Genomic DNA, 14,488 nt, shown 5'->3' with positions numbered 1-14,488 from the left:
TTACGACAACTAAACCAAAAAGCAAGTTTCTGCCAGTTTTGGTAACGGTGTACTACAGGACAACTTAAACATACAAGAGGCTTTCACAAGCTTCATGGACTGCAGAAGTTTTGAGAATATTATGCTGACAGAACAGGATTATGCTTTTGTTTATATTTTGTTTCACAGCTCATGTGTTTCTTCTTGGCCAAGATACTGACTTACTCTTCAAGAAGCCAAGGTTAGTATGGAATGAAGCCAGGGTAAAGGAAAAAACATTGAATTGAAATAATCTATATCAAATATGTACTTGCAACCTATGTGTCAGTTCCTACAATTCCCATATCATCATCAAGTGGACTTCAGCTTCCTACAAACATGAAATACAAGTAGGATCACCATGTTTTTCCAGACCCAAAAGATTGCCTTCAAGGACTTCAACATCCTTTTTATATTGTGAAGCCCCGAACTGCACACAATAGTTGAGGCAAAATAGCATCAACACTAAATATTACACATGAATCACCTCTTCTGACCTGATGCGTACACATTGCATTCAATGCACCCCCACAGTGCAGTCAGCACTCTTGACTGTCAGATCCCTTTCTGCAAAGTTGTTCTCTAGTCACTCATCTCCCATTCTGCATCTGTGTCCAGATTACTATTTAATTCTATTATTACTACTATTTTGTTTTTACTATAATTCTACCAACTCTATTTTATTCTATTGAATACTATAAAATTTCTATTAAGGTGAACTTCCAGTGACAGTTTCACATGACTTCCTTCTAAATAAAGGTTTTCTGTTACTCAGACAGGTAGCTTTTGTTGCACTATAACAACTAGATTTTACAGAAATATGACTCTAGAAAATGTGTCGTGACCATTCTTCTTCCCAAGGCAATGTCAAGTGTATGAACAATGTAAGTTGCAGAGAAGATTCATGACTGCAACATGACTTGAAATGCACTGAATACTGTACCTTGTACCTCATAAGAACCATACTAGCAATGTACAATTTCAATGAAAATCTTAGTGTCCTATACCCTCACAAGTACAACAGTATAATACGTGTTCAGTAATCCACACACAGGACAAGAGATGAAGTTTTTAATGTAAAATAAATGAAATATATTTTTTACCTGTCTTTAATATTAGTATTTCTCTAATGAGGTAGCATCCATAGCCTCAACTTTACACACACACGGGTGTTTGACTGTCCAGACTACAAACTTTCAACAGTAACACAGACGCATATCTATACCTAAAACCAAGAGAGTTTTTCAACAGCTACCCAAAATTTCCTCTATCAACATAAGTAAAAGTGAATTTAAGCTGCAAGAACAAAGCCAAAAGAGAAATCTATATTCAAAATGAAACAAGAAAAACAAACCAACACCCTTGTTCATCTTTCTAGTAGTAATAAGCAGTAAGATTATTTTGTGCCCACTGCAAAACTACAAAGATCCAGAAAGCTGAAGAAAACAAGTCATCATCCAGGATTTGCCACAAAAACCACAATGTACTATTGAATGATCTCAGTGAACACTGGCACGATCCTTCCTATTAAACGCAAGCAAAAGCATTTAACTATTTCATAATTAAGGACAACCGTTGCTAATAATTTTAACATTCTACGTTTTTTATATTTTTCCCTCCTTATGCATTTTCACTTCAAGATATAAAAATAACAAGAAAGTTCTAAGTCTTACCTGTCCACAGGGAGCATTTTGCAAGGATACAGTAAACTCTCCAGATGTACGGCTTTTTGCTAGAATATATTGGCAAGTGGCTTGAAAAGTGTATTCGCGCCCATCAAATGTCATAAAATGAATGTCTCCTGAAACTGAACATTCAGCTGAGAAATACAACAAATAACAGAATTAAGTACGTAGAATAAGTATTATGTATTATGAAGTGTTATGCTGATATATGCTGTAATTTATAAAATTGTGCTTACATTATAACCAGGTATTGGGAAAATGGTTAGGTACTGAACACTATCCTTACCTTTTTTTTAAAAAAAAGTTCCTATCTGATGCCAGGCCAAAATATTGAAGCTGTTCCATCACTGCAATGAGACAGTAATGCGTGCTCCTTGCCTTCTAGGTGTGATGTGTGGCTCTAAAATCTGATTTCCAGAAACATCCAGTTTCACAACTCTTAGATCAGTACTTGATTCTATTAATAGCTGTATAAACCATGAGGCTACAGCTATCCTCTAACATGCAAAATCCTTTTAACTAATCTCTGTAGCTCTGTTGCTTATGAGTGAAGTGAGAGTAGCACTCCTCATTTGGCAGGCAACTTGGGAAAACAACAGACATTTGTCTAATACCTAGCTACAACATCACTAGCCATGAAACATATCTGTAAGTCTGTCAATTGAAGACTGCAGAGGAAATTTTAGATGAATGCCAGGAACAAACAGGTAGTGCCATCAGAGACACATTATGGCAAGCTAGGGGGAGATGCATTACTGAGCTAAGTTCAAAGGTAGATGTCTGCTATTTAGAGCACTTATTAATTTGTATGTGTAGATGTGTTAATAAACAGATACAAAAAAACCAAACTGTATGGAAAGCACAGTGGAGAAAAAGTTAAAATGACCATCAATATTCTATCTCAAAAATTCATAGTTATTGAAAAAAGTTAAGTAACCAAGACTTTTTTTTAAATACCTGGACACGTAAGATTGGTACAAATCCATTTTCCTCCAATGCAAGTGCTGAAATAAGCAAAAAGGTTTCATATTGAGATTTTGTTTTCTAAAGTACGTATGGCTATTCTCAGTTGTTTTTCCTAGATTCCAAGGGCAACAACAGAAGAAAGAAAAGTCAAAGTATTCTCCTACTAAGATTGCTTTTAGACAGAGTTCAAGAAAAAAATCTAAACATTTCCTTACTCCATGCAATATCCATGATTTACTCTTCTTCTCCATTAGCCAATCTATAGTTTCTTCTATACGTCTCTTAATAGCAGCTAGATGTCTATGGAACAAGTTTTGTATGTAGAAATTGTAACGACTTGTCAATTTTACCCAATAGGCCATAAGTGCCATCTCTCTCTCATAACGATGAAAGGATTAAGTCTACAGTATTAAAAGAAAGACTACTAACCAATTATTACATTCCTCATAAACCACAGAACCTATTTCAAAAGAACTTCCATGGTAATCACAAGGACAGTCCATAGGCTTGACACACAACTCATTTTCATAAATTAAGCCTAGAAAAAAAAACAAGGAAGAAAGATTGAAATATTTATAAATATCAATAAGAAACCGAGAGCAACAAATGCTCATATTCCATTGAATATAAAGTTACAGGTTATAAAGATGTAGGCTACTTGGAAGTCATTTTATACTCTATTCCTAAATTGCTTGACATATTGTATTAGTAGTGTGAATCACTGGTGCTCAATACTGTAGAAAAAACCCTGATGCTTTATTTGGTATAGTTGGCTTTTCTTTCTCTCTTTTTTTTTTTTTTTTTTTTAAAGCTTAATAAATCTTTGTCTCTTTGTTTTAAGGCACTGTTTGATCCTTATTTTACTACAACAGGTTTTCCTTTTTTCGGGGGGGAGGGGGGAGGAAGGGGTTGTTTTGTTTTTCAGTTATTCAACTATTAGAGATCCAGAAACTAAAAGAGATAATTAGCCCATATAAGATGAAGCATATGACAAAGATGGATCATACTTAAAGCAGACAGGGTTCAAGGATCTACCGCATATCATTTTCTCTATAATGATCAGATAGAATTACATACATCAGAGAATTCAGTAACAAGATGAAAACTAGACATAAAAATATCCTTTAATATTAAGTGCAGAGTTTTGCTATAGGCTAAATTAGAACCATACATCAGTAAATATCTCAGTATAAAACTTGTTACTAGCCCCATGCTTTCATAAACACCTGTAACTGCAGACATCCTTTGTGAGGAAAAAAAAAACCAAGCAGCAACCACAAGAACTGGGAGGTTGGCTCCACTATACATAAAAAAAAAAAAAATCAGAGCAAAGCACATTTTTACTCAACTGTACAACTCTACACCTGGAATTTGGATCTGTGCTGAAGCTATTCCTACTTGCTAGATTGAGGGAAAACCTTTTGTCACCAAATGAGAAAAACGTAAATTATCCACACCCTCTTTGCATGGTGTTTATAAAGAATTACTATGAATGCTTTACAGACCATGTAAACCTAGAAGAAACAATCAGAAAATAAAGTAGCATCCGCTAATAAATATCTGAGAAGCAGAACTATTACCATCTGGACAATAGCATCCGTCAATGCAGGGAAGCTCACTGTCAATACACTGTGATTGCTGATGACATGAAACAGGGCAACAGTTGATGCACTCATTGTAGGTTAGCGGTTCGAGACAGGTAATCACTACAAAACAGAAAAGATAAAGAGCTCTTGGGCTACTGGTCCATGACATGAATAGATGCACACATTGATTTCAGGTATTTACTCTTTGGTAAGTCAACCAAAAATATACTGTCTGTATCAATGAAACAATGACTTTCTAACATGCAAACAGAGTATATAAATCCATAGTCTACTGTAGGTGCACAAGAAGCAATAAATCTTAAATCACAGGACAGGTAGGGAAACTTTATAGCCAAGCTGTGAGGTCAGCATAGAAAACAGTAGAATATTCATTAACCAACATTTCTGGAAGCATATGGGAAATGTTTCTGTCATCAATGATAAAGCAATGTTGTTCTTGTTTTCCAGACAGATGGACAAACTACACAATCTCTTTCAAATTTACTTCCCGAGTCTTCTAATGTGAAGACTTATTCAAGTGTAGTTCAAATTGATGTTTAAAAGTCATGATTTTATGTATCAGAAACCTATGAAGTCTTGGTCAGTGTTTAAAGGAGTAGCTCCATGAAACAAACTTTTTCATCACCTTGCTGAAATATCAGGGACTCTTTAAGAAGGATTAAACTTATAAAAACATTCAATATACAGTACAGATTACGCATATTAAAAAATTGCAAACTTGTACATAGCCTTCGAGTCCATAGTTATGCTTTCGCTGATAACTATATTAGTTCACAATAGGAGGAAAGAAAGTAAATTATGAAAAGCAATCAACTACTGTGCAGTATTTCCAAGTACTGAGATGTCTGCATACCACATGGCTGAAAGTGTCTCCTCCATCCATGAAGAGGTTTTCCTGCTTGGGCACATGCTCTGGCATATTCAGTTAATGCTCGACACCAAGTTGCATTATCAACTGCTGACCTTACAACAAACAAAAGCTGACATATTATTTCCTCCCTACTTTCAAATATATAGTCAATCTCATGACTTTTCCTTCACTGCCTACAAGCACAGTTTGAGTTTACATTAATACAGCTTTAATGTGTTGCCTGAAGAGGCTAAAATCCTTAAATGGATATGTCATTCTACTATGGTTGAAGACAGAAGATCAATATATTTGAGACCTGACATTGAAGCCAGTGATACAGCAATAAAAAGAGATGTGAACAGAGGTCTTGGTTTTTACAAGAGAAACAGTATCCAATAGAACACTCAGAAGAAGATATATGATTTCCAGAGAGTTGTCACAGTGCAAAAAGTGGAAACTGTTTTCTGCCCTGCCTGTTAAACAGTCAAAGCTGCTTTGAGATGAGATTTTTAAATGATAGCATAAACTGAAATAGCTTGTGAGCATGCAGGTAATTAATTTAACCAAAACTTGAAATTAATGTTTACTGATTATGGATGCCTGATTGATCTATTCAGTTACCTTTCATTAAGATTCAAAATAATAATGTCATATATTCAGCATAAATAAATAAATGCCATACTGAAGGAAAGGTAAACTAATAAATTGTTTATTATTACTAATAAACTAATAACCAGGCCTATATTTTGTCATCCTTACACCAAACAATTCCACAGAAATCTGACAGCACAACCAGAAAGAGTGAGAAAAGCAACAAATTCCAACTTCTAACAAAAAGCAAAATTCTAACTTCTTAGAAGAATTTCACATATCAATTAGTATACAGAAAAGGAACCACATTACTTTTGTTACCAGTTAGTTAGAATTCACTCTCACAATAAAGGATAACGTTTTTCATAATAGCTTTGGAATTTGTCAAAAGCATTCACTTACATGCAAAGATCACTGGTGCAGCTTGCCATAAAAGGAAGAGGGCTCACGTATTCGTGGCATTGTTCAAATGGAGGATGTAATAGAATATTACACAGAGTGTATGTCCTCTGAAATTAGAGACAGCAGTTGTGAAGGTTTCAAAAAGTAGATCTAAGCAGAATAGCAAACTAGGCAAAAGCAGAAAAGACATCTCTCAGGCTGACCAGAAATCCCTCCTCATTCATCAACTGGAAGCTGTGACCAGCAACATAGTTGCTTCACGTATCAGAGTATTCATAACATTGAACCTTTACTCAAGGTCATAATAATCCTAATAAAATATATCCTTTCCCAGAAAAGGATAGATACTGTTGCAACTAAGTCTAGACGAATTGCAAGAGTCTTCATTTCAGTTAAATTAGAAAATAAGGCAACAGAAGTAAGAAGTCTCACAACAGCATTAGCTTCAAAGCACTTCATTTCAGGGCTATAACTTCAAAATATTACTTAGAAAAGAGAACTACTTTGATGTGGTGAACCAAAGTGACAGAATTTGTTGGGGTTTTTAATACTAGTAAATAAAACATGCCCTCATTCTACATTCATACGCCTGCTTCTTCCAACCTTTCCTAAAGGAAGTAACAGGAACCATCTCTACAATGAGCTTCTACTTTACAACTTCTCAATAATTTCACCATGGATTAAAACACTTATTTTGGTTGCTAACCAGACGGTATCATATCCCCAGAAGACCAAAAATTAAGTTACAGACTCACATAGAAGATCAGTATGACAAAAAAAGAGGGATAAGGTAAATACTGTTACAGCAGCCTTCTTAATCCACCTCTCCAAAGGTGAATTGAGAATATTTAGAGCCAAATTCTTGTAAGAATCGTAGACTATGGCAATAATCCTCTCATGAGGACACAAACCTGTAAAGATTCATGGCTTTGAGTCAGGCAAGGTGGCTCACTGAGAAAAGAGTTATCCCAAGTGGGTTGTCCTTGTGGAGGATTTTCCTGCCAACTCTCCACAAACTCTGTTATATCATCTGTCAATTTTCCTACAGAAGACATACAGTCAATAGAGTGATTCACTTCTATACTAAGGAAGCATCTGAACAATCATACTACCACATTAAGAAGAGACAACCAAATACTACTGCAGCAATTAGAGCAATTTGATGGGAGGATCGGCACTACAGAAGGGTGCTATAAGGGGAATGGAAGATTGCTTACCCATAGCAGAAGATTCCAGATTGACAAGGGAAAGCTCCACCAGGGAGGGATCTCCAGAAAGAGATCCTTCCCTAGTGGTAAACAGCCCTTAAATGGGGTCTAAGAGAGGGTGGAAGCTGGGCTCCACCCCTCCCAGTCACACAGCTGAATTGCCTTCACCTGTGCTCCCAGGGCTGAGTGGGTCCTTTCCCCAGGTGTTCAATCAATCAGTTCAGGCCATGACTCAGCAGTTCCCATACAACTACCTACAACAAAATGAATCAGGTGTAAGTCTGAAAACATACTGGTCCAAGACACAGAAAGCCCTTTAAAAGGGAATATAGAGAAAAGGTTTTGAAGGGCAGAAAGAGCCTAACTCAAGAGGTGATCTAGCAAGGAAGGACTTTAGGGGAGTAGGACTGTGCCTACTACCATCTTTGACTGAAAGCAGAAAAGAAATCTGTAATAATATGCACAGTTCTAAAATTCTTTTAAACAGATAGCCTAAAACTCAAGAATAACAAGGCATTCCTGGGTCACTGCGAGGTTAAAATATAATTATCTACATTATCTACGTAAACATCTACAAGTATGTCTTTTTCATGAGTAGATATGTCCATGCCAGCTTTTAACTAGCTAAGAATGGTATAATCCATCAGAGAGATGTGGTGACATCGATTACTACTCAAATTACCCATAAATGCATATCATGTCTTACCTGCATTACTAATACTTCTCAAGATATTCAGATAAAAGTAGTATGCAGTGCATCTACTTGTGCTACAATTGCAGCTTTATGCAACTGAGATACCATGAGAAAGTTGAGAGGATAGGGAAATGTTTCACTGCAATGAGCACAACGAGCTATTGATCTTGGTATTAACTTAAAAGCGTTTTGATTTAGTGATCAAACTGTTTAATGGGCTGATCCTAGAGCATTTTATGCTTTTAAATGCTTTTAAAGCATTTTTGATGCTTTACAAAATTAAGTAACATGCCTTAACAACAAAGGAAACCTACTATATATCATACTTTGAGCTCTGAAATAGTATTCTAAAGAAATATCCTAATTTTAAAGAGGAGGAGCAAAGAGTTGAACAGCCCAAAGCAACAATTTGTAGAAGTTTTAATTGCCTAGACTGAGACACCTTTTAAGTGGGCCTGCTTTTTTTTTTTTTTCCTTCCCCCTTAGTTCTTTTTAGTTCATAGAGGCCTTTACTTAGAATTTACTTAAAGTCAAAGACTATGGTTAAGTATCTGAAGTTAGTATCCAAGGATACCACCTGGGACTCTGAGAATAACCGGTCACTTCTGAAAGCATTAGTGTATAAATGAAATGCCGTATCAAATGGAAATTGGCAGTCTTCATTGAATTACTAATTAAAATTATCTATTCATTTTCAATAATAATACCTCAGACTTTCACAGGTTCCTATGTAAAACTTCTTAAAGGGCAGTGAACATTTAAAAGTACAATTGTATTTTTTAGGTCCCAGGAATATGAAGTGCAAACACCACTGTAAGTAATGGAGTACCCCAGATGTTAGCTATGCTTTTTAAAAGTTAATAACCCTCCAGGGTCCCATTCACACTGAAGTCAGTCCTGTTTGTTGACAGTATCATCAACAAGAAGTGCTTCCATACCACATTTTTCATTTCAAAAAATTGCACGTTTAAATACCATTAGCATTGCAATTAAAAACTAAACAAAGAACAGTTACCCTGGAAAAAAAATGTATTACACCACCAAAATGATTTTAAATACTCACCATAACTAGTTTCAAGATCATCCTGCAGGACAGCATTATTGTTCCCACACAGTCCATGCGTTTTGCCCAGGTACTGCGGTGCCATTTTGATATACACTGCAGATACACCATCCCAAGCCAGAGTAAAGGCATACTGGTGCCTGACTAGAAAGTATCCAGCTAGTTTCTGGATGTGTAAGTTTCCAATAACAGAAGGCAACTGAAGTCTGTGAAGCAAGACAGGATTAAAAAACCAAAAAACCAAACAACTCAAAAAAGGAATATCACTACTAGTTACTTGATGTAACAATTCTTGACATTACATACTGCTTATTTAGTTACCTCCTCTCTCAGATACTACTCTGTAGCTGAGGAGGGCTTGTTACAGCTGTGGTATGAATATTTTTTTTCTTTAAGCTACAAGTAAGTAATCTTGTTTATATCTGTTATTAAAACTGTATCATGAAGTTACAACTATTGTTACAGCCTCAGAAAGGTGAGTACCATTACCCAAATCCTTTATAGGTGACTTCACTGCTCATTTTTATTTGCTCATCTCCGGAAAAGAATAAACTAACAGACCGTTTGCAAGAGTATGGAGAAGAATGGCATTCAGGATCATTATTCACCTGTTAAAAAAAAATTACTAGTGTCAAAGTTAAGACTATAATTGAATTCTCCACTATGCATATGCTACCCAGGTAAAACTCACAATCCCACCTTCAGCATGAGAACAAGGAATTCTGCTCTTCCCAAAAATCTGAGTACAATTAGCAATCTTTACACAACAGCAGTTGGTTTAGAAAATACAGACAACTGTTTTCTTACAGATGTTTATAATTTTTGCAAGATTAGCTGGTAGTATAAATTATATTCAAATTACATGTAGATTACATTCTAGATCCCCCTGTACTACCATCTCAAGTTACTTTTAATCTCCTAACATTTGTGCACCAGCATGTTCTACAACAGTAAAAGGGAATGTAGAAGCGCAGTCCCCTACCTGTATAGAAAAACTCTGCTCATCTAATTCAGTGTGTCTCACAAGTGCATATGTGGATTTCCCAGAAAAATAGAAATAGAGTCCATCAAAAGTTTCAAAGTGATATTGACCCCATGTTCGGCATATATGATCTCTTTCAGCACCTGTGTTGTACACTAACAAAAGGAGAGTCACTTGTGAAGTACTGCTGTTGTTTAGATTTAATCTGTATTGAAATGTAACGTAGTGCAATACAGCACCACAGAAAGGAAAGGGAGGGAAAAATACCAGAAGATGAAGGAACCTTTAGGCAGAAGTAATTTTTTTTCTGCTGTGGGAACCTGCATGCAATTACAGAAATCCATTCTGTTTCCTCCCAACACACCTGTCTGACATCTTGGTCCAGATGCATTAAATCGACTACAGTTGCAGAGTTCCTTGTAGACACATTCACCTCCATTAAAACACATAAATGAACCTGAGTTGAAAAACAAGGTACATTAAAAACAAATTGCAATCTTCATTCTTATGACTGAGTTGTTACTGATCTTTATCTCCACAAATGACAGACGATGTCTTAGCATTTAAATTCTGCATGAGCCCAAGAGAATATCACAGGATCCCATGAACAGGAAACATACTGAAAAAACTTCATCTTAAGAAATACATCTAGATGCTATGAATGTATTACACATTTAGGGGAAGCCAAATCAAAATGGCTGTGGGTTCTGACATACATTCTGTACATTCATTTAGTGAATAAATGAAGTAAACACATTATAAGGCAAAACAGCTCAGTGCCTATATCCTTCTATAAAAGAATGCTGCAAATAATACTGGATGTATAAGCTCTACCAACTCTGTCACAGACATACAGATGTTGAGATCCCAGCTATAAGTCTTTCAACTGTCTGCTCTCCTTCCATGCCATAACTTCTAAACTCCTTGCTACCAAGTTTAGACACTGTAATCAAATACTCTTTTTTTTAAAAAAAACTCTTACGATATAAATACTTATTTTTCTATCATTTGACCTTCCAAAGTTTAAGTCTACTTGGGAAAGCATTTGTATTTTAATAACTGTCTACTAAACACACACACAAAAAAAATCTAGTAACTTCTGTTGTTTAGAGAAAAAAATATTTGTTGTGTAAGGATAAATACACTGATATTTAAAGACAGAAACTAAGCACACAAGAAGAAATTATTTCAGGAAGAGAAAGTAGTTTAATCCTTTTTGTTTCCTTTGCCTTTAAAAATACATTTTCCTTGAAAAATAAAATGTGTTATTATGTAAGTGCTGTCCTGAAAAGCAGAATTTACAGAAAAGGACCTTTTCTTCCTCTTTGGTAAAACCCTGGCATGTGAAATGTGTTAACATCAGCGGTGTACACAGAAGCCCTAATGCACCTAGATTACCTTTAAGCTTTTGAGAAATAGTAATTAAATATGGTTTGGATCTTTATCAATGCAGGCAAAATAACGCAAGCTCTACTTCTGAAAATCTACACAAATTCTGCAATTTATCTAAGCAGAATTAGTCTTAGGAGAAAAAACTACAATACAGACCACTGTTTTGTGATGGGTCACACCATCTTCAGGTTTTATTCCCAGCACTGACATTCATTAAACATGCATGGAAAATACAAATATCAAAAGTAGATTCTAAACTGTTTTATAGAATGGTTGGAGTGTTTTTCCATAAAGTAATTAATTCCACAAAGCTAACAAATGCATCTCAACAAGAGTTGAACACTGACAACCTACTGCTATTGAACAGACACTGAATTCCTCACTCTAGTAAGAGCAATGCAACTTTTTCCTCCTCTTCTAGAATCTCATTTTTATTGATGTACTATCAGTAGTAATTTTCTCTCAACATATTTTAGCAGCAAATATTTAGTTTGCTTTGCCTGCATTAGGGAACATGGCAAGAACCAGGGAGCCATACTTACTAAGAGCTTTAAATTCACTATGTCTGAAAGCAAGATGCACATAGTTAGTATCCCGTGAGAATAACCAAACTTCTAACAACAGTCAGAAACAGTATTTCTGACAACAACCACCCAACATTTTAACAGAACATTATAAACTCCAGCTTCATTCTAATCTCCTAAGTTAGCTTATGCAAGTTTCTCAGTACCGTATTGGTATTTCCTATGGTCATTTGCAAAAACTGCTGAGCCAAAATGCTTCCCCTGCCTGGCCAGTATGAGTGAGTTCATGCACTAATGCAAGCACCATGTAGAAAGGTCCCTACTGAGCCACCTCATTTACATACTGACAGTGATCAATCTTGTCACTAATACAAGAACCTTATCCCTCTTGTCAAGAAAGGCAGACATAGCTCTCTTTCATCTTGATAGTTGTGAGACCTATGTAATCAGAGCTCAGGCCTCTGTTCTTGGCTTCTCTAAGATTATGCCCTCTTGCATGTCAAGCTACAATAATCTGCAATTAGACTGCAAGTCATGTTCCTCTTTGCTGTAGACAAAGTTAGCTCCCTTTTTATGTTTCAGGCTGAACGATTCCCATTTAAGCATGTCTCAGGTAACTTGCCTGAAGCTACATTTATTTCAGTTGTGGACATAGTCAACTGGAGACATCTGCAATAGCTGGGAAACAAGTCTCTTGCTTCCTTTTAGAATGAAAAGCAGCAAATCAAATCTCCGAAGTCAGTTAATTCATTTTGATAAGTGTTTGCTTCTTTATGAAGTCCTCTTTTATTTCCACAAATGTGATTCTAAGAGAACAGGATAAACTGAGCCATTTTGTCTGCTCGTATCCCTTCTTATATTACTGCAGCGAATTTTTCCACAGCATGGAAAGTGTGTGCAAAATAATTTTTCATAAGGCAGCCAGAAGAATATAGAGTTAATTCCAACTACATTCAATGATCCTACTACAACAGTGTGGGATCATTTAATCAGGAATTCAGACCATCTATTTCTGTTATTAACATTGAAAAATTCCTCAGCTACCAAGAATAAACATCCCATAACAAAGGATTAACATAGATCTCTGTCATGAAAGGAATATACACTCCCTACCCTTACACTCTGCAGGTCACCCTGATAACATTACCATCATCACCACAAAGTCAAGTGTCAGAAACTCCTTTATTAAAGAATGTGAAAGATTTAGAACTATCTTATAAAGAAGGTCTGAGCTCTTCTCTGCTCCTCTTATTCTCTTTAACTCTAAACATCACTTAGCTACTGAACAGGTTGCATTCCAACCCAGTATGTTAAATAAGATCACTACAGCTCCTTAGACACCGTAACCCAGTTTGTTTACACTTCATTACAAATGTTTCCTGAAGATCAGTGTCCAAGAGTCAGAGGTGACTGTTTTTGTTCTGAGTAGAGATGCTTGGATAACATCATGCAGACTTGACAAAAGGAAAATTCTAAAATACATTTTGAAATACAGTGTAATCCCACCGAACTCTGGCTGGCTTCTCAAGTGTTCTACACCTGGACTCTGACCATAAATCTTGCTGATTATGTATGGCAACTGCTCAAAGAAATCTTTGTCAAAATAAATGTATTTCAGAATATCATAATATTTTGTGTCTTTGTAAATATGACATTGTATTCAGTTAGAGAAGCAGTATGACAAGAAGGCATAATAAACTACATAGCATTTAAGGTATGAACGTATTCTGTTGCAGCCAAGTACAAGTTTGGGTTTCATCACCTAAAGTTTATTCTTCAAATTTGCTCACATCCTTAGCAGAAGAAAAAAGTACAGCTGAAAATAATTTGTATGATATAAAACCCATCAGCAGAAAGTGAGATACAGGCATTAAGGGACAGCAGTCCTCCTGTACCACAAGGGCTAAATGCAAAGGAGGCCAGTATCCACATTCCATACAAAAGTTTGAATTTAGAAAGGATAGGGATTTTTAGAAGGACACTTCTGAGTCTAGATATTGTGCTTGCTAAAAAGTGGGGAAAAAAATATTCCACCTGCAAGTATAGATAGTGATCTATTTTTAAAGCATGTCTCCAACAACTTCATATTGCTAAAGCAAGGACATCAGGCTGGATGGCCTGTAGCAGGGTGTTGGATAGATGGTCCCAGAGGTCCCTTCCAACCCAAACCGTTCTATGATTCTAGGAGGTTCGTCGTATTGCATCTACAGCAGGCAATGAAACAATTCTTTGCCATAACTACATCCTCATTTAAAAGCTCAGACATGCTGAGTTCACTTGAAACACTTTCATTCTCCCTCCTAGATTTCTTCGCTGCTTAAGTACTAGGCCTACTCTGAAGTGATTTAACTCATGATCTTTCTGCAATAATTCTGTGCACAGTGAATCTTAACCCTTTCTCCAGTTGGTTTCTCTGAAGCAGAACACAAAATTCATTTGTGTCATTAAAAAATTCATTTAGCAAGAAACACAGTGAACTAAATTCTGCACAATTATTGCGGTAATA

The 14,488-nt window shown here is 35.9% G+C and overlaps 1 protein-coding gene across 1 annotated transcript in view; it reads right to left on the bottom strand.

Moving 5' to 3' along the window:
• The window catches only part of OTOG (otogelin), a 92,765-nt gene that overhangs the window by 76,699 nt on the left and 1,578 nt on the right, over positions 1–14,488 (bottom strand). The window contains exons 5-15 of the mRNA XM_025151290.3: positions 10,431–10,523; positions 10,067–10,221; positions 9,574–9,692; positions 9,085–9,290; positions 7,031–7,161; positions 6,120–6,226; positions 5,130–5,239; positions 4,250–4,375; positions 3,099–3,207; positions 2,661–2,707; positions 1,692–1,837 (exon numbers count right to left, since the gene is read on the bottom strand). Of these exons, the coding sequence (XP_025007058.2) occupies positions 1,692–1,837; positions 2,661–2,707; positions 3,099–3,207; positions 4,250–4,375; positions 5,130–5,239; positions 6,120–6,226; positions 7,031–7,161; positions 9,085–9,290; positions 9,574–9,692; positions 10,067–10,221; positions 10,431–10,523 (1,349 nt within the window). The remainder of the gene's footprint in view (positions 1–1,691; positions 1,838–2,660; positions 2,708–3,098; positions 3,208–4,249; positions 4,376–5,129; positions 5,240–6,119; positions 6,227–7,030; positions 7,162–9,084; positions 9,291–9,573; positions 9,693–10,066; positions 10,222–10,430; positions 10,524–14,488) is intronic.

Source organism: Gallus gallus, chromosome 5 (assembly GCF_016699485.2).
Source record: "Gallus gallus isolate bGalGal1 chromosome 5, bGalGal1.mat.broiler.GRCg7b, whole genome shotgun sequence".
Taxonomy (NCBI): domain Eukaryota; kingdom Metazoa; phylum Chordata; class Aves; order Galliformes; family Phasianidae; genus Gallus; species Gallus gallus.
This window is presented reverse-complemented; position numbering and strand designations above follow the sequence as displayed.